Raw genomic sequence first — 20,688 nt, forward strand, 5'->3', positions numbered from 1 at the left:
CCTCAAAAAAACATGGGTAATCCTGTTTCATTCTAGCAACGAAAAAGTTTCCTGCTCTTACACGGACTTGTAAAACATCAAAAGGGATATGTTAGTTTCTAAGCAATTAAATGAAAGTCCGTCTTCTGAATAGCATCACCTTTTTAACTGTTGCATCTTCGATAAACACCTAAAGGATGACGCATAGGTCAGCAGATTTTTCTTGCAGATTCCCGAGTATATTCGCTCTGTCTTACAGCACCCAAAATTATGAAAAGGCATAGTTGGTCCAATTTTAAATTTTACACTTAAAAAAAAATAGTTCTCTTTGAAAACCTATAGTGAAAAACATTCGAGAAAGTTCACCACAACCTAAATTTTTTGGTTTGGAGAAAACGGGTGAAGTAACCTTAGGGAAATTTGGGTATCCAGCTTTGATTTGTTTTTCCTTTGTCGTCGATATCTACCTAATACCAATGACAAAGCCTTCGGACGGCATTTTTCCATGAACTGTACAATGGGGCATAATCCAACCTGTGATTGGAAAATGAAATGGTTCACTCGTGGCCATTTAAACAGTACCAATCTGAGATTTACCAGCGATTTTCAACAGGGAAGAAGACACGTTCAGTTTGTCGCATATTTTGCAATTCACTTCGCGATCTCCATATCCCTTAAAGAAATTAAGAATATTAATCTCATTGTTTACGAATATCGTGCTCAAGTTGAGAATAGTACCGAAAGAGAGTCCTGCCATCAATGCGGCGCCATGAGCAGCACTTTCAATAAATACAGGACGATCAATGGTCATCATAGTAAGATCAGATATCAGCTGCATCAGAAAATCATTGCTGACATTTCAGAAAAAAAAACGAGACGTTTCATATTTTAATCACGTTTTCGGATAACTTGCATCAACGGTAGACATTCTTATCCCTATGGCAAATATCTTACCGACTTACACCGCCATCGACCCGCATCTTCGTGACGACTTGGCCTGTTTCCTGGTACATCAGCTGACACATTTGATAGACTCTGAAAGCTAAAGATTCGATTGCTGCTCGTAAAAGATGGGCTTTGCGTGTGGAAGGTTTGATCCCAATGAAACCTGTAGCAACGGTTTCGTCGTTGACGGGTGCCTAGTTTTACGCAACAATTTTAATAAACAAACACCTGAAAATTTAAATTTTTCTTTAAAGTACTTGGATTCCACTGAATGCTGGAACGAAAAAAACATCATCACTGTTTGGTATAGAAGTAATTATCTTTTCAATTTCGTCATAATCTTCAAATAGGTCAATCTCGCGACACCATTCGATGACAGTGGCCGTGTCAGTGGAATGACCTTCTGCAATGAACACCACTTCATCACCAATCTTCCACCCTACTACCGGATACAAACCAGAGACCGAGGCATGTGGTTTATCGCTCGTATTGTACGAGACAAAGGAACCGGTGCCCATCGTTAACCGGACATCCCCTTGGTTGAAAGATAGCGAGCCGAATAACGAAGCGCCTTGATCCGATACCTAAACAATCGTTCCATTCTACATTACCGATGAGTATTACACAAAGAAAACAACAAATACTTACAACGCAATGTATCGGAATTTCAGCACCGAAAACATTTTTATGAATAGAACCCCAATGGCTGCCACAGGAATCTTTAATTTCTGGAAGCATGGATTTAGGAATATCCAGCATGTTAATCAGCCAGTCAACCCATTGAAAAGTGTAAGGATCCCATAGCCCACTCACACAGACATTGCTGTAATCCGTTGCGTGGATACGACCTTGCGTCAATCTATTGAGGACAAACCGGCAAACAATAATGGAACGCTTTCGAAAGAAATCACATAACACAAATTTTACCTATAGATAAGGTACGTCTCTATGGTACCCAAAAGAGCGTGTCCTTCTTGGGCTGCTTGACGGAGATTTTCGTGGTGGTCTAGGGCCCAGCGTAGACGTAATGAAACCAAACCATTCATGAATTTAAAAGCACTACCAGCTAAATAGCGTTTGTTCCGAGTTGCTTTATGTAGGACGATGGAGCCCAAACGGATGCCCTGATTTTGGATTATAATTAAGATTTTGAAAAACTGTAAACAAATTAACTAGATATCACTTGAATTGTCCATGAGTTGTTCCATGATTTCACAAGATAGTCAGCTCTTAAATCTTTCCACGTAATAAAATTGTGAAAAGGCTTTCCGGTCCGCTTATCCCACGTCACGAAAGAGCCCCGTTGTGTAGTGAGACCAAACACTTTGATGTCAGATGCATCGGCATCGGCATCTGTTATAAATGTTGAATTACTTATTATATACAGTTAAGGCAGATGACGTATATACTTTCTAGGGCTTGTTTGAAAACAGTCCGAAACTTAGTCCAGACGTCTTCGGGATCAATTTCGTTCCAGCCCTGTTGTGGATATATTTGATTCACCTGCAATGCACAAAATATTAGAAATTTTAAAAATCTTTATTAGAAAGAGAGTTGGTTGTTTTTTGCCTCCAGACATTGTATATTTGTTGACACTTTTACAGTTAAATTTCACCTTTACTGCGGCGCTAGACCTAACGCGTCCTTGGTGATCAAAGAGAAAGCAGCGAACTGAAGTGGTACCAAAATCCACGGACGCAATGAGCTTCCTACCCGCTGAAGACGACCGTTTCGAGTTTTTGTCGCCTCTTTTGCTAGCCATCTTCAGAAGGCCAGCTTACTTCTTTCTGTGATGGCAGGCACAAACTGACTAATAACACGCCACCACCTGCTATATGAGATAAGATGGATAATGTAGTAGACTGAGATATGGTGATATTGCCTAAAAAAAAGATAGGAGCATTATACTTTCATGTCTCACAATCTAACAATAATAGTAACATGCATGTATGACAAAATAGGCCCACACACATTAATTCTGGAAAACAATAAACAGTTTTTTCTTTACCTAGTTCAGCTTAAGTAAGAAAATATTTAAAAATCTTTGTAGTAGAATGAAATAATAATATCTAAACCCAAATTTTACAAAGAATTAAAAACCTAACCTAGATAAGACTATAAATGACTTACCAATCTACTAAAAAGTTAATCTCACGTATACAACGATGTGTTCCATCAAATCTGTGGTTCAAAAAGTAGTAGAATCAACACGTTCTGCATAGCTGTTTCACCAGCAGCTGACACGTTGTATCCCCTCAGAAAACAACGTTACACAATAAATAAAAGTAAGACTTTCTACATAGTTTCTAGCATTTTTATAGTTGGTAAACACCAGCCCTCCAGACATGTGATGGCTCGGCCAATTCTGAGTACCTGAGACTCCTGAGGTCTGACCCACATATGGTAAAACGAAAACGTGACTGCCCAATGCAGGAATACTGTGTTTGAAGTGGAATACGGAATCGCCATCTGTTAGTCGACTTATTACTACTTTTTTTATGTTGGATAATTAGGACGGTATTAACTATATAAAAAATGAAATAATTGAGCTATTTTAATTTTCATTTTGTGATTTTTACATTATAATATCAATAAAACGAATTTTTATTGCAAATTAATAAAAGATTTGAACGTTGCCGTTTGACAGATTTTGTTGTCGTCTGCTGATCAACAACGAGGAAGAGGAAGCATAAAATTAAACTGAGTATCAACCGGCTTCAGGTTTTTTCATATTCAAGTAAACAATGGATGAGAGTGATTTAGACAAACCCCAAGATTCAAAAGGCCAAAAAAAATCTACTAGGCAGCACGATGGTGGTGCAGCTGATCTGGAAAAGGTCACCGATTACGAAGAGGAGCGAGTCGTTTTGTCACAAGACATTACTGGGGTAAAAATTGAATATCACATATATATAAAGATATAGAGCGTAAACAGTTCAATGTGCAATATACATACATGTGATTTGCAGGCCATCAATCTCATTGATAACCGTAGAAGCAAAGAGGAAGCTGAACGCCAAGCCAAAGAACGTGAATTGGCAAAAGTTTCAATCAAGAAAGAGGATGTAGAAGTTTTGGTAAGACGGTGTCCCACATGATTTGTTTTTCATCAGCTAATTCAGATTATTTTTATTTATAGATCAAGGAAACCGAAATCCCGAGAACAAAGGCAGAAAGAATCTTAAGAGAAAACAAGGGTGATCTGGCATCTGCCTTGAGACAAGTCATAAATTGTTAGTGTGATTCTTTTAAATACACAGTAAACTTCTATCAGTGTATTGACTGAAAAAAAATACTAACCTACACATACTTGAAAAACCATTTTTTGTCGTATGGGGATATCCAATCATGGCAACCACCCATATTATTTTTAATAACATATTCAGGGGTATAAGGGTTAACATTAGAAGCTGCCAACTCTTTTTCTTTCATTTTCTCTGCTTCCATCAGGTCATAGCTAGTTGCTTTTGCTTTGAAAGGTAGTATATGGGCGACTTCATTGAGGAAACTGAAAACCTGCACGAACTCGCATTTGCCACCCACCTCGACTATGACACGACCGGCTTTGATAGGCGTCACGTAATGATCGATGGCTCCTTTGCCTCCGCCCATACGTTTACCTTGACCCTACAAAATTTGAGTATAAAAAGCAACAAGAAAATTAAGACATATACGCAGATGATGGCAATATTTACCTTCCGGGTGAGAGGTTGCCAGGGAGGATCTATCCTCCATACTGCAAACATTTTGGTTGCATCCATCTTTCTGTTGATGGTCATTCTTATCATTTCAATGTGACCAGAATTCAACCTGCCTCCACAGAGTGCCTGTTCATACATTATCTTGATTTTTATATTCCTCTTCCCTTGAAGATTAAATGCTTACCACAATACCATATTGCTTGTGAATGAATTCATTATGGATTAATTCAGGTCCTCTCATCAATGTTAATCGTTTTGCCATTTTAGGGGGTTTCAGATTGGAAGCATATGTAGGCACTTTATCCATATAGGTGAGTTTTGGTTTCTCAGGTAACTCGATGCCTACCTTATTTAAATACAGAGTTATTTCAAATACATTTATATTGATGAAATTGAAAACAAACCAGAATAATCTATTGGAGGTGTATAACTCTTCATTCCAGCTGTTTGAATCACCATTCTTGGGCACCATTGCCTTAAAAATCCTGAAAAACAGCCATAATCAGTGGTGCAATTATTTATTAGCGAAAATTAAGGCCCTCAGATTCACGTTTCAAATTTCAAATCAGTTATTCTATCGGCAAGTAAGCAACATAATGTTTGGAGAGGTGTGATTAACACCATAGATTATAGGATATCTTACTTGTGGAAAGCATTATTGTGGAGTGAAAAATGTCTATACAAGTCACTATAGTTGAAGAAGAATATGTTAACACATATATAAATACAATCACAAGGATTTATTACAATGCTTTCCCTATTCTGCCTGTACTTTTGTCTTACAATAAACTGATGAAGTAGAGATGAGCAGACGACGAACGGGAAGTTGCTGTTTATTCCCAAGAATGGACTGAACACGTGAAAGGCTAAAAGCTGAGAGCTATTTTTTAAATTTTTGGTGATGACGGACGCCTGCGTTCATTGACTTTGTGTTTGTTCATTTCACCTGTATCGTTACAGAATGTGAAAGAAAGTATTATATCTCACTACAAACTGAGAAGCTATTAGAATCAGTGGTATGAATTTTTGGAGGACCGGATAAAGAAGGAAGACTAACAAACTCGCCTTCATCCTTCTGCTTATAAACGTGGCCATTCCAAGAAAAACTATTCGACCAATGAAACGTTAGTAAAATGCTATGATTTCACAGTAATTCTGTTAGTGGGCTAGTTTTTAAGGTGTTAATTGGCCATGGTACATAAAATGGATTTGTACCATGTGGGTATCGTATTCTGAGATAATTCGGCAATATGCTGACATTATCGAATCAATAGATTTGTATTTTTAAAATTTGAGCTTGTACAATTTCTTGGAAACTGTTAAGTCATCATAGCTTTAAGCGGTCTTGGGACGTGTCTCGACATATTTCTTGATTTGTGGAATGTTGCCAACATATGCAACCAACTTCTTCAGATGTGGTGTCTTACCGAGAATGCCTTCGCCCAAACGCTCCATCATCAGAGAAAAGAAAGAATAATAAGCCAAATCCGCCCAGGTAATCTGCAAAGATGGTTTAAATTGCATCAATCGCTATGAGCTAATTAAAATGTTCAATAAAGCCTCATCCACTAACCGATTTGCCAACTAAGAAACCGCTGCCATTCTCTATCAATTGTTGTTCCACTTTTTGCAAATGAGGGTTTACCATATCTTGGAGAAACTGTTGATTGATTTCACAGAAAAAATATTATGTTAGCACGAAATACGAGTGGGAGGAAGTTAATCAAACCTTTTGAAACATTTCCTTTTGTTTATTTTTGTCTGTTTCGTTAACTATCGGTTTGGTTGCTGTCAAGTTGTACCATAAGGACACATTTTTTTAGATTAATGAGATCAACTGTTTTCTTTTTTTACGTCGTTGAAATCTGCTATTTACCTCCAATTAAGTCATAGATGCAATCGACATACATGTCTGCCTGACTTTGTTCCCAGTCATTTTGGCCGGCCAATCCGTGTTGTCGGGCGAGGTACCTGGCGATAGCATTCGACTGCGCTAAAGGTTTACCATCCACCTCCAAAACAGGAACCTGACCGAAGAGCGTACCTGTTAATATCATGTATGACACTCAGATGAAATTCCGGACACTGCTTATGGTTATGGTTTCAAATTTTTATACCAGCTTTGTATTTGGGCCATTCTTCGCGCTCAAAACGAAAGTCTTCGAAAACAATTTCTTGGTGTTGAAGAATCAGTCGAGCCAGTTCAGCACGGCCGGTCGAATTAAAGTAAATCAATTTATAGTGAACCATGTCTTAACAGTGAATAGTTGCTGCCTAGTCAATAGCGGAACGGTTAAACCACAAGATCCAGAAGCGAAGTGACCGATCCCCTGCAATTTATATCGTGCCAGACATAGGGGGACCAAGCAAACATTCGTTTCTCCTATGACTTGCACCTTACCAAATTATTACGCAATAACGACTTATCACGTAGACTTGTAACAGTCTTGTAACCCATGAACTTAGCACTTTGCTATGCATATAGGGCGGTTCACAGTTCTTATCGTATACTTCCAATGTATGTTTGTATAATTACAACTAATTAAAAAAAAATGATACATATCGTACAGATTTGTTATCGATGCTAATTTATTACCCAAACAAGTAAAATGAGAATACAGCGATTAACCAAAGACTTGAAAAAATGGTAAATGAAAACAAGAAGGTTACTATGGGCCAATCGTCTCCATAGAAGCTGTCGCCTTTGTCGTCATTGTCTGCTTGATTGAGCTCAAGTTCGCTAGGCTCGTCAGTTGAAGGAAGCGTATCCCAAAATTCAGGTGGAAGCGGTGGTGGATTCCAAGCGGAAGGCGCGTCTAGCCATTTGGTGATGTTGTGCCATTTTTTCTTGTACCAAGGCTTATGCGTTTCTTTCCTTTCCTCCTCTTCCTGCATTAGTATTAACATATTCTGCACTTTGTCTTGTATGTTAGCTTGCTGGATATAAATGAATGGGAACATCGCTTCCTTCAAACACTCCATTTTATCGTGCCGTGGGATTCTTGAGTCAAATTCGATTCAAATGTTGTTGTACCAATTGGCGACTGGCATTTGCCTCCTGTTTTTGTAATTCTGGATCATGATGTTTCCTAATTTGAGATAAATACAGCCAATACATATAAACATTAGCGTTTCACATGTAGTTCATTCGTGCATGAACCCAAAGAAAAAATTCTGCCTCGGCGTAAAGCATTTTTATTGTAAATAATAAGGAATTGTCATTTTTTTGTAAAAAAAATAATTAGTGGCAGTTAAAAACAAACTCACTTACTACACTTATAAAATCACTTATTAAAAATATATAGTTATTAAACAAAAATAAAATACAAGGAATATTCAGGTCGGTTTTTGAGTAGACGATGGTTTTTCCAACTGATCCAGTTTTCTGTGCCGTCTCATTGAGGAAAGGATACCATCCAGACTTGTAGTTTTCTTCTTCGCACTGCCTCTTGGCTGTTTATTAACACCCATCCCAGGACCAACCCTGGTTGGGCCAGGTTTTGTTGTGGCACTGGGTTCATCCAGGAAGTCAAAATCAGACTTTTCTTCAGTTCTACAGAAAGCAAGTTTATTAATCCATTGCAGAAGAATACATGCCTGCCATGTTTTATGCTTTGTACTTTAGCTCTTCATTTTCTGTATCGCCTTCAACTTCTCCTGATTGGACCTCTTTTCTTCCCGGGCATACCCAATCGAGGGTCAAAAGTTTGCAGTCTTTTTCGCCTGTGTAACTTTCGAATAGTTGAACGACTGCAGCAGGAGAAGGAACCCATTGTTGACACTAGAAAAAACACAATTCCATGAATATTGGAAAATAAAAGTTTTGAGATTTCACTATATTATACCATAGAAGAATAAGTAAGCCCGTAGTTTTCATCATCGGAACAGTCCACTTTCCATTCTGGATCCATTTTTCGTTAATCAAAACAAAAAACTTAGAAAAAAACAAAACAAATGTCCGAACCCAGGACGCGGTAAAAACAACAAGCAAATTCAATTTTTTATCGTCACTCTAGCGGTCTTTTCGTAAATTCTTTCGCCATCTGACGAGCTTGTTTTAATCTTTCTTAAGGTTTCATTTGCAGCTAAAAATTATTTCTTTAACCTAGAAAGTTATCAGATCTAATTTAGCTGTGATTCGGGAAACTGAGAAATTTTGTTAAACAGAATTGCCTGAAAGAATCTTGTGAGAAGAGTGTTCATGCGGTGGTTGCCCTACAGATGCCGTAGTTAATCAGACGTCATGAAACGTCAAGAATATCTTTCTGAGTAATAAACATAAAAATTTTATCGGGCGTGTGCTCCAAGTAGTGAAGTGGAATGCATAGACGCATTTGATAGTAGTTTCTGCAGGAGAGAGAAAGAAAACGTGCCCATTGGCTTTGACAGCTACGACTGTACTGTGTTGTTCTCGTTCAGTGCACAGTCAACCCGGTGTTTATAAATAGACGTGAACCCTTTTTTTTCCCCTTCTCCTTTAATCTGTTTATATCTGCAAGGAAACGTCAACGCCAAGCAAAAAGAAGAGAAAAGGAAAAACAATCAAAACAGTCCCTGATTCCAGTCCAATGGAAGCCCCGGCCATGGATGACTTGGGTAAGGCAGACGATATAGATTGAGTTTTCAAAAACAGAAGCAAAGGCTCTAAACAAATTCATTTAAGCAGGCACTGGTTTTGTTATTGTTTGTCCCGAGGAGCCTGAGGGGTGTGCAAGAATGGGCAGACTAGAGAGTTACACAGTTGGGAGAGAGAGAGTAGTTTTTTTTCTGGAGGGAGTTAAGAGAGTGGGAGGGAAAAAGAAGCAGAGAAAGACTGAGAGAAAGAGCTCTGAGAGAGATGAAACTTGTTGGTGGGATGGCAGTGAGAGCCGAAACAGCCAGGCTGACAGATGGGCCTGAACGCTCACTCTTGATTCTAGAGGTACCACAAAGGACCAAGGCAGACAGTGGTTCTTGTTTTGTTTTTTTTTTATTTATTTTGCTGGTGATTGGATTGTCACCGTACCTACACCGTTTAAACATCATCCTCAATGGATCGCACTGTGTACGGCGAGGGCGACACGTCCAACGAGCCTTACGGTCTGACTTACCAGCCGTTCCGTTTGACCAAGAAGGACACTCCGGCTCCTGGATGTAAGTTGCTGTTTCCTCTGTCTTGGCCGTGGTCGAGTGGGAAGGAGGGGGATTCGTTTTGCTCTTTTGCCAATTTTTAAGCCCACCTGGGCAGGCACGTGTCCCGTTTTTCTTCTTTTGATGACGCATCCAACCATGAAGCCCTCCCAATGATCCATCTTTACAACACACTCACAGACAAACACGTGATTGAAAGTGACGTCACAGTAAGGACTGTTTTGTTTTTTTGCCTATATGCTCCCCTCCCGTGTGCGAAATTGCCGGTAGTTAAAGGTGCGGCCATGAAGTCGAATAAGATTCAAGTATTAATGAAGACGCAAAGCAGCTTCCATTCGTGGAAAATTTCCTCAGGTAAAAGAACAAGGATAAAGAAATGCGGCATGTAGTTTGTCTGGTGACGTCAGTGAGTTGGTTGACCGTATTGGGTGTCGGATCGGGCCGAGCCTTTTAAGGTAAGGTTCGCCGTTCCCAATGTCGGGACTTGAGGAGGCACTGAAAAACTCACGCTGGGGAAAGTGGGTGGGCTGTTCTGTAGGGACGTACGTGCCCGTCATATAGAGAGAAAGAGAGGGAAGCTGTGTGTGTGGGAGCAAGAACGATGCAAGGACGTCTAAACTATGAGACTGTAGCGGTGTGGTAACCTTCCATTTGACTTGCTCCCGTCTTTTTTTTTTCCCTTTTAATTTATACCTAGAAAGTTGTCTCGTTCTTTTTTTCTCTCTCAGTTTTCATTCGGATGTCAAAAGTGTTGAACAGTTGGTGCAGCTGCACCACGAAAGGAAAGAAAAGTGGCTCGTCTGTCGGCATGGAAACACTCATCCAATTGCACGCAAACACAACAGGTTTCAGCTCTTCTTTTTTTCCTCCTTTAGGTGGTGGCCGATTCTCATCTGATTTCCATCTTTATGAGAAACTGAGGTGTCTAAAAGCTTGACATATGAGTCTGTCCTCATTTGGTCTGGTCGTCCCAATGTTTTATACGAAAACGTCTTGTATAGCCCGGATGTCGTCTCGTTTGCTGAAACTTTTTCTCCGTCGTTGGCGAAATTGTTGTTTGAAAATGAGTCAGCATTCGTGGCCACACATCCTGATCCGGTGACGTTAGAACACAGCTGATCAACTATGCAGGCACGTCTATCTTTTTTAGCTGTAGTGCTTGTAATGCAACAAGTTCACAGTTTATGAAATGAGAAGGGGTCGAAAAACCTCAGAAAAAGAATAGTTGGACGAACGCCCAGTTTTGGGTGGAGCGCACACACACACACACTATCCTTTTTGTTTTTGTTTTTTTTCTTTTTGTTCTTTCCATGTGGGCCCAGTTATTTCTAACCTGGACTCCACCAATAACAACCACAGACATACACACAACCCATCTCTTTTTCTATTCCAAAGGCTCCTTTTTGGCTCGGCTCTGCGATTCAATCGCACTTTAGGCTTTTGTATAAGAGTCTGCGTTCGTGCTCGACACACGCTCAGTGCGCCGTCTCTACAAAACTGTTCTACACGACGTGTCTTTGTTGTTTGATTTTTTCCTGTGAAGTGTTGCCCGCTCAGTTTAGTGTCTTTTCTTTGGCTGTGGGGATTCATTTGTGTTCTTTTTCCGAGAGATATCCTTGCCCAAAGTTTTAAAGGATTCCCCGAGAAGAAAAATAAAACTGTGGCAAGCGTGTGATTAACGATGACCCTGATGGCTCGTCGTGCGAGCGATATACGACCAGGAACGGTCGAAAACCTACCGGTGAAGGACGCTGCCGATTGCTACACACTCGACTGGGAACGTTCTCTGTGTAAATTAAAGCTTGAAACACATTTCTTCTATTTTAAATGGATGCGAGCGGAAACGGTTGGAATTGAACGGCCGAATGCTGTGACGGGCACTTGAAACTGTTTGGCGGCGCCTGTTATACACTAGAAAACATTTTGGGTCCTTAGTTTCTTTTGATTGCCTTTTTTTTTTTAAAGATATTTTAATCATGTGGGCGAAAGCGGAACGAGGAATCCGTGAAAATGGATTAGGAATATTTTTGGGAAGGGAATGCTATTCGTTTCTGTAGTTGGATTGACATCCCCGTTTCCTTGCCCGCTATTGGTGGAGATAGGCACAATGAGAGCTAATGGAGGAACAGCTAGTCGAACCATTTCCTAATTTTGAAAAGTGACAAAAAAAAAACATTTGGGCGTTTCCCCGACGAGGATCGTATATTCATTCGCATTTTGCTTTTTTAAAGGCCAGACACGCCCTTGTTTAATCCATCATCATCACCCTATTACATTTGTAATGGTATACTTTCGTTGTACGAGCTGGTGGGTTCGTGTTGTACTAGGGCGTGGGTTTCACTTTGATTGTCTTTTTCTTTTCTCGAATCTAAAATTTTGCTCTTTCTAATTCGCAGATGCCTTGTTGGCCGATTTGCAGACGACGCTGCACGCCAACGGTGCCAACCTGAACGACGGCAACGAGACGTGGGCCAACGATGGCCAGCACCACGTTACGTCACAGAGCTACCAATACCAACACGGCGAAGTCGATCAGCAGGTAAGACCTTACTGAACATGTTCCTGGTAAAAAGAATCGCATGAAAGCAGACGACGAAATGAAGTCATTGAAGTCCAGCGTTGAGTCTGTGACCATATTTGGACCGCCTGTTTTCAGTCATCCTGCTTGGGTCCATCGACATGAGCGTGTGAAATGTCTGTGGCATCTTCTCGATGATTATAAATGGGAAAAATCCGTGCTGTCTAGCCTACGACCCGATTCTTCATCCATCATCTACACTCCCCTACGGATTGAGCCGACACAACTTGAACCCCCCACTCAGTGTTTAATGGCCGTGAAATCTGATGGGCTTAACTATTTTTTAAGAAAACGTGCGAGGCTTCACGAAGAAGCCAAAGGACAGACTTAGCAAGAGAATCATACAGAGTTCAGTTAAGTCATCGCTGAGGAGAGAGGAAGGAAGATCATAGACCGACGAAAAGCCAATAAGCTAATAATAGGATTGATGGCGGGCGGAAAGTTTTTGAGTCGCTCGCCAAGTTTTTTCTTTTGAAAATTTCCAGAAAAAGAAAATTACGTAAATAGCTTCAGATTGTTTATCCATCAGTCGGCCGAGGTGATTGATGATCTTTTCACGATTTCGCTTTCTCGTTGGTATTTAATTCGTAAATGTAGACGATAAAAGTTGAAATGCCTAACCGGCAACAGCAATCGGTTTCATATTCTGGGAGATGACTCAACGCCATGCTGTTGCTACCAACCCGTTTATGTACAAATCAAATTATTCCTCTCAGTTAGCGGTTGGTTCTCCTCCTCCTCCTATGTCCATAAATGACCCTGCCTCGGTTTACAGGTGTTTTGTCGATGGCAAAACAGAGAGAGAGAGGGACATTCCTACATGAGACGACATTTCGGTTAGTCGTAGAAGTAGTCTACTATTATGCCAAAAAAAACGAATATGCAAACCGGCTTTAAAAGGTGCGTTTTAGTTGGCAGCTATCGCTTTGTTTATCTTGGGCTGTGAAACTCGAAAACCTCGTTAGTTTCTAACGTCGTGCCTGTTGTCGTCAAAACAAAATAAAAAACCAAGTGAGTCTTTTTTGGAAGATAAATGCGGAATTTTGATTTTCTCGCAGCCATTGCCGCACGTGTGGTGAATTGAATGGTGTCGTGCAAACCGCATCTGTTTTTTTTTTCCTCCTTTCATGACACGTTTTGCTTTTTTTTCAAGTCTAAAACCAAAGCAGACAGTCTCATGTGTTTGCATGTTTGTAGATTAAGAACGTCTGGCGCAATTTTATGGTACCGTTCCGATTTTGCTGTTGCATGGGGATCGTTTCGCTTAGTAGAAAATAATGATTTTTTGTTGTTGTTGTTGTCGTTCTTTGCGTTGTTTTATTAATCTGTCGAGTCCTTTTGCGATGCTTAGCGAGTTGGCATGCACCAAACCTGTTATATGACCTCAATATTATCAAGAATTTCTGGCGTGTCGTCTGATAGGGTTTCGTTGTAGACAACTGACCGATAACCTCTTTTGGACTACCCAAAAAAGAAGGGAAGATAAGACGTAGGATGGCCGCATTGTACGACCCAATGTGTCTCTTGTGTGTAAACATAGTCGAAGAAATCCAATCATGGTTTTTTTTACGTTCGAGGCTATTTTATTTTCGGCCTAAATAACGTGAATCTCGGTCAAAGTTCCAGTCGCCTTAGATGGAGACACGACCATGAGACCCCAAATGAGGTGGGCCATTTCGACCGGCTGTACCTAAATTTTTTTGTTCAAAAATTAGATTTTTCTTTTTATTATTTAACAACTAGTCTTGAATAAAGATGTAGCAAATGATTGACGACATGTTTTCGTACCTCTAGGTAACGTATGCGAATCACGCCGAAGTTGTGGCAAGCCACAACCATAATGCGCCGCCGCAACGCAATATGCGTGAGCTGGACACGTTACTGGATGATTTGAACCGCTCGCGTTTGTCGGCCGGCATTTCGAGCAGCTCGGTGGGACATAATAGCAGTGCCGGCAACAGCAACGATGGCCGTCCATCTGTCGATGCCCTACTCAACGAGCTCTCCAACGCCGTTCACAAGTACCTTCATATACACGACTTTCTTCTTTTTCTTTTCATTTTTCGTTTACGTTTATGTTTATCATTACGTAGTAAGGCTGTACATATATTCAATTGGTGCCTCGGCTTGAATGTTTTTTTTTTTTCTGTTGTTATGGCTTTCATTTTGAGTACCGCCACGAGCGATTGAGAAAGGGCTTATGTTGGCCGCCCTCATCCTATTGTTAAAATATTTTATCGGCCTTTTTTTTAAAAAAAGCTCTTTTGTGTAGGTTTCTGTGCTTTGTTTGTTCCGTTGTAGTAATGGCGTGCTTTTTCTTTTGTTTTCATTTCTTTTTCTCTTTTTTTTTCTTTTCTCTCAATGCGCGGCTTTCTTGTTTTTTTTTTTTTTTTTCAGTTCGGCCAATTATATCAAAAGGTAAAAAAATCTCGGTTTCAGAGCTTTCATAAATTTTGCGGTTTTCATAATAAGGCTTGTGTATACAGACAAGTTAAAAAACAATAACAATAGCCAATTGGTTTAATTTATTGTCCTCTTTGTTTTTGTAGTGACGGATCGCACAAGGGAAGTACCGGAGCCGCTTCATCGGCCACTGAAGAACTCGACGTGCTTATGGCATCTCTTTCCACTTTTAAGGTAGGAGATTCCTTTTTCATATTCCTTTTTTCATTCAAATTTGGCGCGATTCGGTTTTTTATTTTATTGTTTCGGTTGCGAACGCCATCTGTCGCCCAAACTATTAACTCCGTCGTAGAGAAACTGTTTATTATTTGAACTCGTGTGTTTTTTAGGAACGATGCGCGTTTGTTTCTTCACGCTTGTTTATTTTAAGAGTGTGTCGTGTTAGTATTAGAAGTCATAGGGTTCTTCTAGTCCGACTGCTTTCCTCCGATCCATTGCCGTGATGGATTTAGTGTCTTGAAGCAGCCGACCAAGCCGGATCAAGCACTCCGTTATACGATGGCGTCTGGTTCTAGTCTCTTCAGCTCCCCCTCTTTCGTGTTGCTGGACTCTGAAGTGTACGACTGTACTCGACATGGCATGCCAGACATACCACCTCCCCCACGTTGTGATGATAAACCAAGACGGGAAATCCAAAAGAAACAAAAATGAACATGCTTTGCTCAATGCTGAACGGATGGTGTTTGCAAACGCAAACATGTTGTTCAACTGCGTACGATGGGACGAACGAACGTACGTTCAAAAAATTTATCTTTTCCTTAAGCAAAGCAGGGTCGAAGCCCTAGCCTTATATATCTACCGTTTTTTCTCCGGGTGGCTTCATTTTTAAAAATAGATTTTGAATTCCCTTTTTTCCCGCTTTTTCTTCAAACTTCCAGCGGACCAAGATCTTTTTTTCCCCCGTTTTATTGGGAAAAGTCCGGAGGATTTGAAGGACAAGCCACAGCAATGGTTACTAAGCTAAACGAGTAGGTGTCGAGTCAAAATTGATCGAGTCAAATCCATTAGACGTTGTTTGTGTTAGCGCTAAAACTCGTGACGGTCGCCCCTCGGGGAAGACTTTTCATATTTCAAGTCCCCAGCAGACCGACCGAACTCGAAATGGAATCGTCGTCTATCGAGTTTGAATGAATCATCGTGCAACAGTCGCCGTAGCTCTGGGTTTTTCTTGCGAGGAATTGACAGTACGATGATGGCAGGATGCGTGATTCCGCCCAAAGGAGCAAATGTTTTGTTTATTGACAAGGCTCATTATTTTTTTTTCTTCTCCTTTTAGAATAATAATTCGGGAGCCAAAACATTTAGAATTACCTCTTTTTTTTTTAAGAAAAAAAAAATGTTGATGATTTACACATTTTGCACGCGTGTAGAAGGGCGGAGCGGGCGGCTCTTCGGAACCAATGGCGACTGCGTCGTACTCAAAGATCGGCGACGCCACCTACGCCAAACCCAACAAAGTCCAGCGGGCCAACACCAAGGATCAGTTGGATTCGATGCTCGGGAACTTGCAGGTGACTGTCTTTCTAGCTCTCTCTCAAAAATCCCATCGCTTCATCATATTTTCAATTTCCAACTTATTTCTCTAATTCGAATTTATTTCTTTTCTATTTTTTTATCGCTGCGCATTCAATCACAGGCTGACATGAATAAACAAGGTATCTCCGCCACTACTAAAGGATGTTGCACCGCCTGCGAGAAGCCCATCGTCGGGCAGGTTCGATTCCATCTCCATCTTCTTTTTTTCAGGAAACTTTGATCGAAAAAAAGCGTTCACCTCCATCTTCTTTTTTTCTTACTCAACAAAAAACTTTTGCAATCCTTTCTCAATATTACCTGAAATACAGGTGGTGACGGCTTTGGGACGGACGTGGCACCCGGAGCACTTTGTCTGCTCGCATTGTCGCCAGGAGCTGGGCACGCAGAACTTTTTCGAACGCGACGGACAGCCTTACTGCGAGCCGGATTACCACCACCTCTTTTCGCCGCGTTGCGCTTATTGTAACGGACCCATTTTAGATGTACGTTCACCATTCGACACCGTCATGGAAATCGATTTCCAGCTGCTATTGTTTTGTTTACGTCATTCCCCATCTTGGTTCATTTTGGGTAGAGACATAAGCTGGGAGTTTGTCCGGCTGAAGGAGAAAGAGCTACCTCGTTCTCTCTCCTTCTTTCTGAATTGTATAAATAGATTTTTAAGTGCCGAACGAACTAAGCGAGCGATCGCACGCACGCACGCTGACGGATGAAGCAAAATGAATGGATGGACTACGGTGTCAGACAGCTGGTCCGGTTCGCTTCCCTTGGCAGCTTGTTTTCACGTCCCGATTTTTTTTCGGGATTGTTTTTGTTATTCTCCTGTTTAGTTTTTCCCTAATCTTTCACTCTGTTTGCCCTTCATTAGAAATGCGTGACGGCGTTGGATCAGACGTGGCATCCGGATCACTTTTTCTGCACGCAATGCGGCTGCCAATTCGGCGAGGATGGGTTCCAGGAGAAGGATGGAAAGCCTTACTGTAAAGAGGACTACCTTTCCATGTTTGCTCTCAAGTGCAAAGGTTGCAATTCGGCCATCACCGAGGGCTACATTTCGGCTCTCAACGGACAGTGGCATCCCAATTGCTTCGTCTGCAGGGTAAGTTTGACATCCACCGAGTACAATGTTGTAAAAGATCAAAGGTAAGTGTCGTAGTTTTTATTACATTCCAAAAAGAAAGAAGAATCAGCTGTTAGTTTTGTTTGTCGTCCGTTTCGTTGTTGACATTCTTATCTCTTACGGGGAATTTTTGGACGGAAAAAGGATTGTCGCACTTCGCTGAAGGGCGGCTCTTTTTACACGGTCGACTCGCGGCCCGTTTGCGGCAAGTGCATGGGCGTCAATTCCGACGATGAAGATGATGACAGCAAATGAAGAAAACACACACGACCAAAAAAAAAACAAAAACGACAAGCGCTTCTTTTCTTCTACCCCCCTTTCGCACTTTTTTTTCCCTTCTCTTCCGACCACGCCTACAAATCAAAATCAACAAAAACAATGATGTTCTAGTCACAGAGCAAAAATAACACCCACCGCCAAACGGGATATGCTCCCCGCCCAAGTGCCTTTTTTAAAATTATTCATTTGGCTACCAGTTTCTATCTCTTTTATTTTGTCTTTCTGTGTTGTGTGTCTTGTTTGTGTATGATGGCGATGATGAATCTTTCCGCACAAGAAAAAAAAAACAAAACAATATTGACAATGAAAGAAACAGCGAAAAAACAATACCGAAGTTATACGCTAAAGTTAGTTAACTTAAAAAAAAAAAAGGGAGGGAAGAAACGAAAAGATAAACGACCCAAACTGACATTGGATGGATGGACTGGTGGCATTGCTCTATGTACCCAGTTGCTTACGATGCGGATGAGTTCACATCGTTACGCAAAAACGAGTTTCGAACCAAAGAAAAAGAGAGACTACTTGTCATTTTTCTTGAGACTTTCGGGAGTGTTAGTGGTACGAAATAAATCAGTCGTTGGGGAGGGGCAGAGGCAATTTAAATAAGTAGTTAGTTACGTTAGCAGTAGCTCATTTTTCAAAATAGCTTTTTTTTTTTTTTAGCTATTTTTGTTTGTTTTTTGGGGATTTGTGTGTCCTTGTTTTTGCGCAGTCTCCTTTGCATTTGTTTGTTGTCATCGCCGACTTGACGCTCCTTTAGCTGCGGCCAAGATTGAATAAAGCGCTTCACAGCTGTGCCCAGCCGTGCCCGTCTTTTTACGAAAAACTAATTGAAAACAAAAAAAAAAAAAATATAAAAAAAAAGGCGATTTTGTTTTTTTATTAAAGAAAAAGGAGAACAGACTGTAAACGACCGGATGACGCCATCACTGTCATAAGAGTTTTCTGCGCCGGTCGAAATAGCAGAAGAGAAACTATCTACAGGCCAGCAGCGTATAAATAAAGACATCCTCTGCTACTCTTCTTTTTTTTTTTTTAAATTTCTCCAGAAAAAGAACGAAAATATCCTTTTCTTTATGTTTTTTTCTTTTCCCCTTTTTACCCGCATAACGGCGCGCGATTCTCGTTTTTATTTTCACCTATTTTTGGGTTAAGAGGCTTGACTAACCGCTACTAGTAGCGCCGTGTCAAACAATCACTTTGGTAACGAACTACTCCCCTTTATTTTTCTCCTCCTTTCGCCGATGTTTAATAGTTGTTATTAACTTTTGAAATCGTCTTCAATAAAACAAAGAACGTTTTCCTCCTTCAACTAAACGAAACGGACGACAGCCGCAATTTTTGGGGAGGATCTTTTTATTTTTAAATCTTATGGAATTGTTATTGTCCTAGTAATTTCTGCATAATAGTACGAATTTCAAAAAAAAAATTATGATAATAACATCGTGTTCTTATTTATTTTACACACAGGACTGCAACATGCAATTCCAGGGCGGATCATTCTTCGTTCACGAGGGGATGCCCTACTGTGAGATCCATTACCACGCCAAGAGGGGATCGCTCTGCGCCGGATGCCACAAGCCGATTACCGGTACGTTTCTCTAATACGATTATTTAAACACCACAAAGTGAAAATAACCAACAACCGTTTAACCTCATTTTCGTAGAATATCGCATATATTGCAAATGAATTTTTGATTGTTATTGTTCTTTGTTTTCGTTTCTGTTAACAATGAAACGAAAAAAATTAGGTCGTTGCATCACTGCGATGTTCAAAAAGTTTCACCCAGAACACTTTGTCTGCTCTTATTGCCTGAAACAGCTGAAGAAGGGCACATTTAAAGAGCAAGGAGACAAGCCTTACTGCCACGGATGTTTCGAACGCCTTTTCGGATGAAGAGCGGAAGACTAAAAATATGTTTTTATGATCATTGCAAAATCGAAAATGATCTTTCTTTCGTTCATTTTTTTTTTTTAACATCTTCATGATGAGGAGAGGAGGAAGTTGAAAACAAGAAGACGACGGACGCACGATTGCCAATAACACAAAATGATAACACAATCGAATTGAATCAGCTCCTTCCTATTAAAAGATAAAAGAAACAAAGCGCATCAAAACGACACGCAGAAAAATGAATTTCAATACTTAATTATTATCATCCATGCGATTTTTATATTTTTCTTTTTCATTCGATATCCCAAAATGGACATTTTGGGCGAAAAGATTAATTTTCTAAAAGTCCTTTTCCATACGCACACAAAAATATCTTGTCTCTTCCTATCTGTTGCTCCAATGTTTTCCTTAGTTGTTATTGTACACCATGTGAGGATATGAGGGGGAAATGAATTCTTGAAAGCTGCCCCTCCCCTAACGCTTGATTCACCGCCAAGACACATCATTTTAAACGTTTCTAAAAGTCAATGGGGGATAATGTTATAATCGGAGGATTTCAAAAAAAAAAAATGCAATGCAGAAATTAGCGAACGAAAATGCAAACGGCGGTTGAAAGTGCGAAATAGACATTTATGTTAGGATCAAGAAATTAGTTTAAAGCTCTAAGAAATTGTTTCATGTTGTTTTTTTTTAACCTCCTCCTCTCCATAAACTTAACAACTGTATTAATTATAATTTCTTTTTTTTTTTTGGTTCAATTTGGTTCGTGAGTCTTCCTTCCGTTTTGTGTTTGTCCGTCGTCCAAAAAATGGAAAGCAAAACAATTTCGTGTACGTGTGTGTGTGTGTGTGTATAAACAAACAAAAAAAAATTGAATTGGAGTTCTGCTAACTTGACGTTCGGCTATAAAGTAGAAAGAAAATGAATTTAAAGTGGATGAAAACAATAAACAAAATGGAAGGACTTGAGATTTGAAATTCAAAAATGTGGTAGGCGAGTGTATTTAATTATGTATAAAAATGTACAAAACATTTAGGGAAGGAACATTTGCCGGGATATATCA

At 40.2% G+C, this 20,688-nt stretch overlaps 4 protein-coding genes across 11 annotated transcripts; 2 read left to right on the forward strand and 2 right to left on the reverse strand.

Annotated features, from left to right (window-relative positions):
• Nucleotides 1–196: 196 nt before the first annotated feature.
• Nucleotides 197–3,305, reverse strand: LOC130691651 (putative glycerol kinase 5). Of its 3 annotated transcripts, none has more exons than XM_057514633.2 (11): nucleotides 3,080–3,305; nucleotides 2,540–2,752; nucleotides 2,334–2,427; nucleotides 2,108–2,277; nucleotides 1,852–2,048; nucleotides 1,573–1,783; nucleotides 1,182–1,508; nucleotides 934–1,118; nucleotides 718–830; nucleotides 577–652; nucleotides 197–513 (listed from the first exon to the last, which is right to left on the reverse strand). In XM_057514633.2, exons 2-11 carry the CDS (start codon nucleotides 2,684–2,686, stop codon nucleotides 447–449), a joined length of 1,587 nt encoding a protein of 528 aa, XP_057370616.1. In that variant the 5' UTR covers nucleotides 2,687–2,752; nucleotides 3,080–3,305; the 3' UTR covers nucleotides 197–446. The 3 variants fall into 3 exon arrangements, with proteins under 3 accessions (XP_057370616.1, XP_057370614.1, XP_057370615.1); XM_057514631.2 differs by having other exon boundaries at nucleotides 3,055–3,305; XM_057514632.2 differs by having other exon boundaries at nucleotides 2,540–2,755; nucleotides 3,055–3,305.
• A 265-nt stretch (nucleotides 3,306–3,570) lies between these two features.
• On the forward strand, nucleotides 3,571–4,194 carry LOC130691674 (huntingtin-interacting protein K-like). The gene is made up of 3 exons (XM_057514663.2): nucleotides 3,571–3,812; nucleotides 3,894–4,001; nucleotides 4,064–4,194. Exons 1-3 carry the CDS (start codon nucleotides 3,669–3,671, stop codon nucleotides 4,160–4,162), a joined length of 351 nt encoding a protein of 116 aa, XP_057370646.1. The 5' UTR covers nucleotides 3,571–3,668; the 3' UTR covers nucleotides 4,163–4,194.
• Nucleotides 4,185–8,618, reverse strand: LOC130691677 (large ribosomal subunit protein uL16m-like). The gene is made up of 7 exons (XM_057514667.2): nucleotides 8,471–8,618; nucleotides 8,314–8,406; nucleotides 6,502–6,652; nucleotides 5,030–5,110; nucleotides 4,810–4,967; nucleotides 4,620–4,751; nucleotides 4,185–4,551 (listed from the first exon to the last, which is right to left on the reverse strand). Exons 1-7 carry the CDS (start codon nucleotides 8,534–8,536, stop codon nucleotides 4,225–4,227), a joined length of 1,008 nt encoding a protein of 335 aa, XP_057370650.1. The 5' UTR covers nucleotides 8,537–8,618; the 3' UTR covers nucleotides 4,185–4,224.
• A 270-nt stretch (nucleotides 8,619–8,888) lies between these two features.
• Nucleotides 8,889–20,588, forward strand: LOC130691649 (paxillin-like). 6 transcript variants are annotated; one of them, XM_057514623.2, is made up of 12 exons: nucleotides 9,500–9,758; nucleotides 10,484–10,600; nucleotides 12,152–12,294; nucleotides 14,128–14,354; nucleotides 14,731–14,751; nucleotides 14,883–14,970; nucleotides 16,167–16,307; nucleotides 16,433–16,510; nucleotides 16,641–16,814; nucleotides 17,201–17,431; nucleotides 19,202–19,322; nucleotides 19,483–20,588. In XM_057514623.2, exons 1-12 carry the CDS (start codon nucleotides 9,656–9,658, stop codon nucleotides 19,626–19,628), a joined length of 1,590 nt encoding a protein of 529 aa, XP_057370606.1. In that variant the 5' UTR covers nucleotides 9,500–9,655; the 3' UTR covers nucleotides 19,629–20,588. The 6 variants fall into 6 exon arrangements, with proteins under 6 accessions (XP_057370612.1, XP_057370611.1, XP_057370606.1 ...); XM_057514629.2 differs by lacking the exons at nucleotides 9,500–9,758; nucleotides 10,484–10,600 and adding an exon at nucleotides 8,889–9,221; XM_057514628.2 differs by lacking the exons at nucleotides 19,202–19,322; nucleotides 19,483–20,588 and adding an exon at nucleotides 17,597–18,058 and having other exon boundaries at nucleotides 9,498–9,758.
• The last annotated feature ends 100 nt before the right edge of the window (nucleotides 20,589–20,688 follow it).

Source organism: Daphnia carinata, chromosome 1, assembly GCF_022539665.2.
Source record: "Daphnia carinata strain CSIRO-1 chromosome 1, CSIRO_AGI_Dcar_HiC_V3, whole genome shotgun sequence".
NCBI classification, from domain to species: Eukaryota; Metazoa; Arthropoda; class Branchiopoda; order Diplostraca; family Daphniidae; genus Daphnia; species Daphnia carinata.

Excerpts from the sequence above, each read along its gene's own strand:
- LOC130691677 (XM_057514667.2), bottom strand. The coding sequence starts at position 8,536 with ATGGATCCAGAATGGAAAGTGGACTGTTCCGATGATGAAAACTACGGG. Across the intron at positions 6,653-8,313 it reads AACTTTTGACCCTCGATTGG|GTTCCTGTTTTGGAGGTGGA; the intron begins GTATGCCCGGGA and ends CTCTTCGGTCAG. Across the intron at positions 4,552-4,619 it reads GGCAACCTCTCACCCGGAAG|GGTCAAGGTAAACGTATGGG; the intron begins GTAAATATTGCC and ends CAAATTTTGTAG.
- LOC130691649 (XM_057514623.2), top strand. The coding sequence starts at position 9,656 with ATGGATCGCACTGTGTACGGCGAGGGCGACACGTCCAACGAGCCTTAC. Across the intron at positions 14,752-14,882 it reads TCGGCCAATTATATCAAAAG|TGACGGATCGCACAAGGGAA; the intron begins GTAAAAAAATCT and ends TTGTTTTTGTAG. Across the intron at positions 14,971-16,166 it reads CATCTCTTTCCACTTTTAAG|AAGGGCGGAGCGGGCGGCTC; the intron begins GTAGGAGATTCC and ends GCACGCGTGTAG.
- LOC130691651 (XM_057514633.2), bottom strand. The coding sequence starts at position 2,686 with ATGGCTAGCAAAAGAGGCGACAAAAACTCGAAACGGTCGTCTTCAGCG. Across the intron at positions 2,428-2,539 it reads GGTCTAGCGCCGCAGTAAAG|GTGAATCAAATATATCCACA; the intron begins GTGAAATTTAAC and ends TGTGCATTGCAG. Across the intron at positions 1,119-1,181 it reads CAGCATTCAGTGGAATCCAA|GCACCCGTCAACGACGAAAC; the intron begins GTACTTTAAAGA and ends GCGTAAAACTAG.
- LOC130691674 (XM_057514663.2), top strand. The coding sequence starts at position 3,669 with ATGGATGAGAGTGATTTAGACAAACCCCAAGATTCAAAAGGCCAAAAA. Across the intron at positions 3,813-3,893 it reads TGTCACAAGACATTACTGGG|GCCATCAATCTCATTGATAA; the intron begins GTAAAAATTGAA and ends TGTGATTTGCAG. Across the intron at positions 4,002-4,063 it reads AAGAGGATGTAGAAGTTTTG|ATCAAGGAAACCGAAATCCC; the intron begins GTAAGACGGTGT and ends TTTTATTTATAG.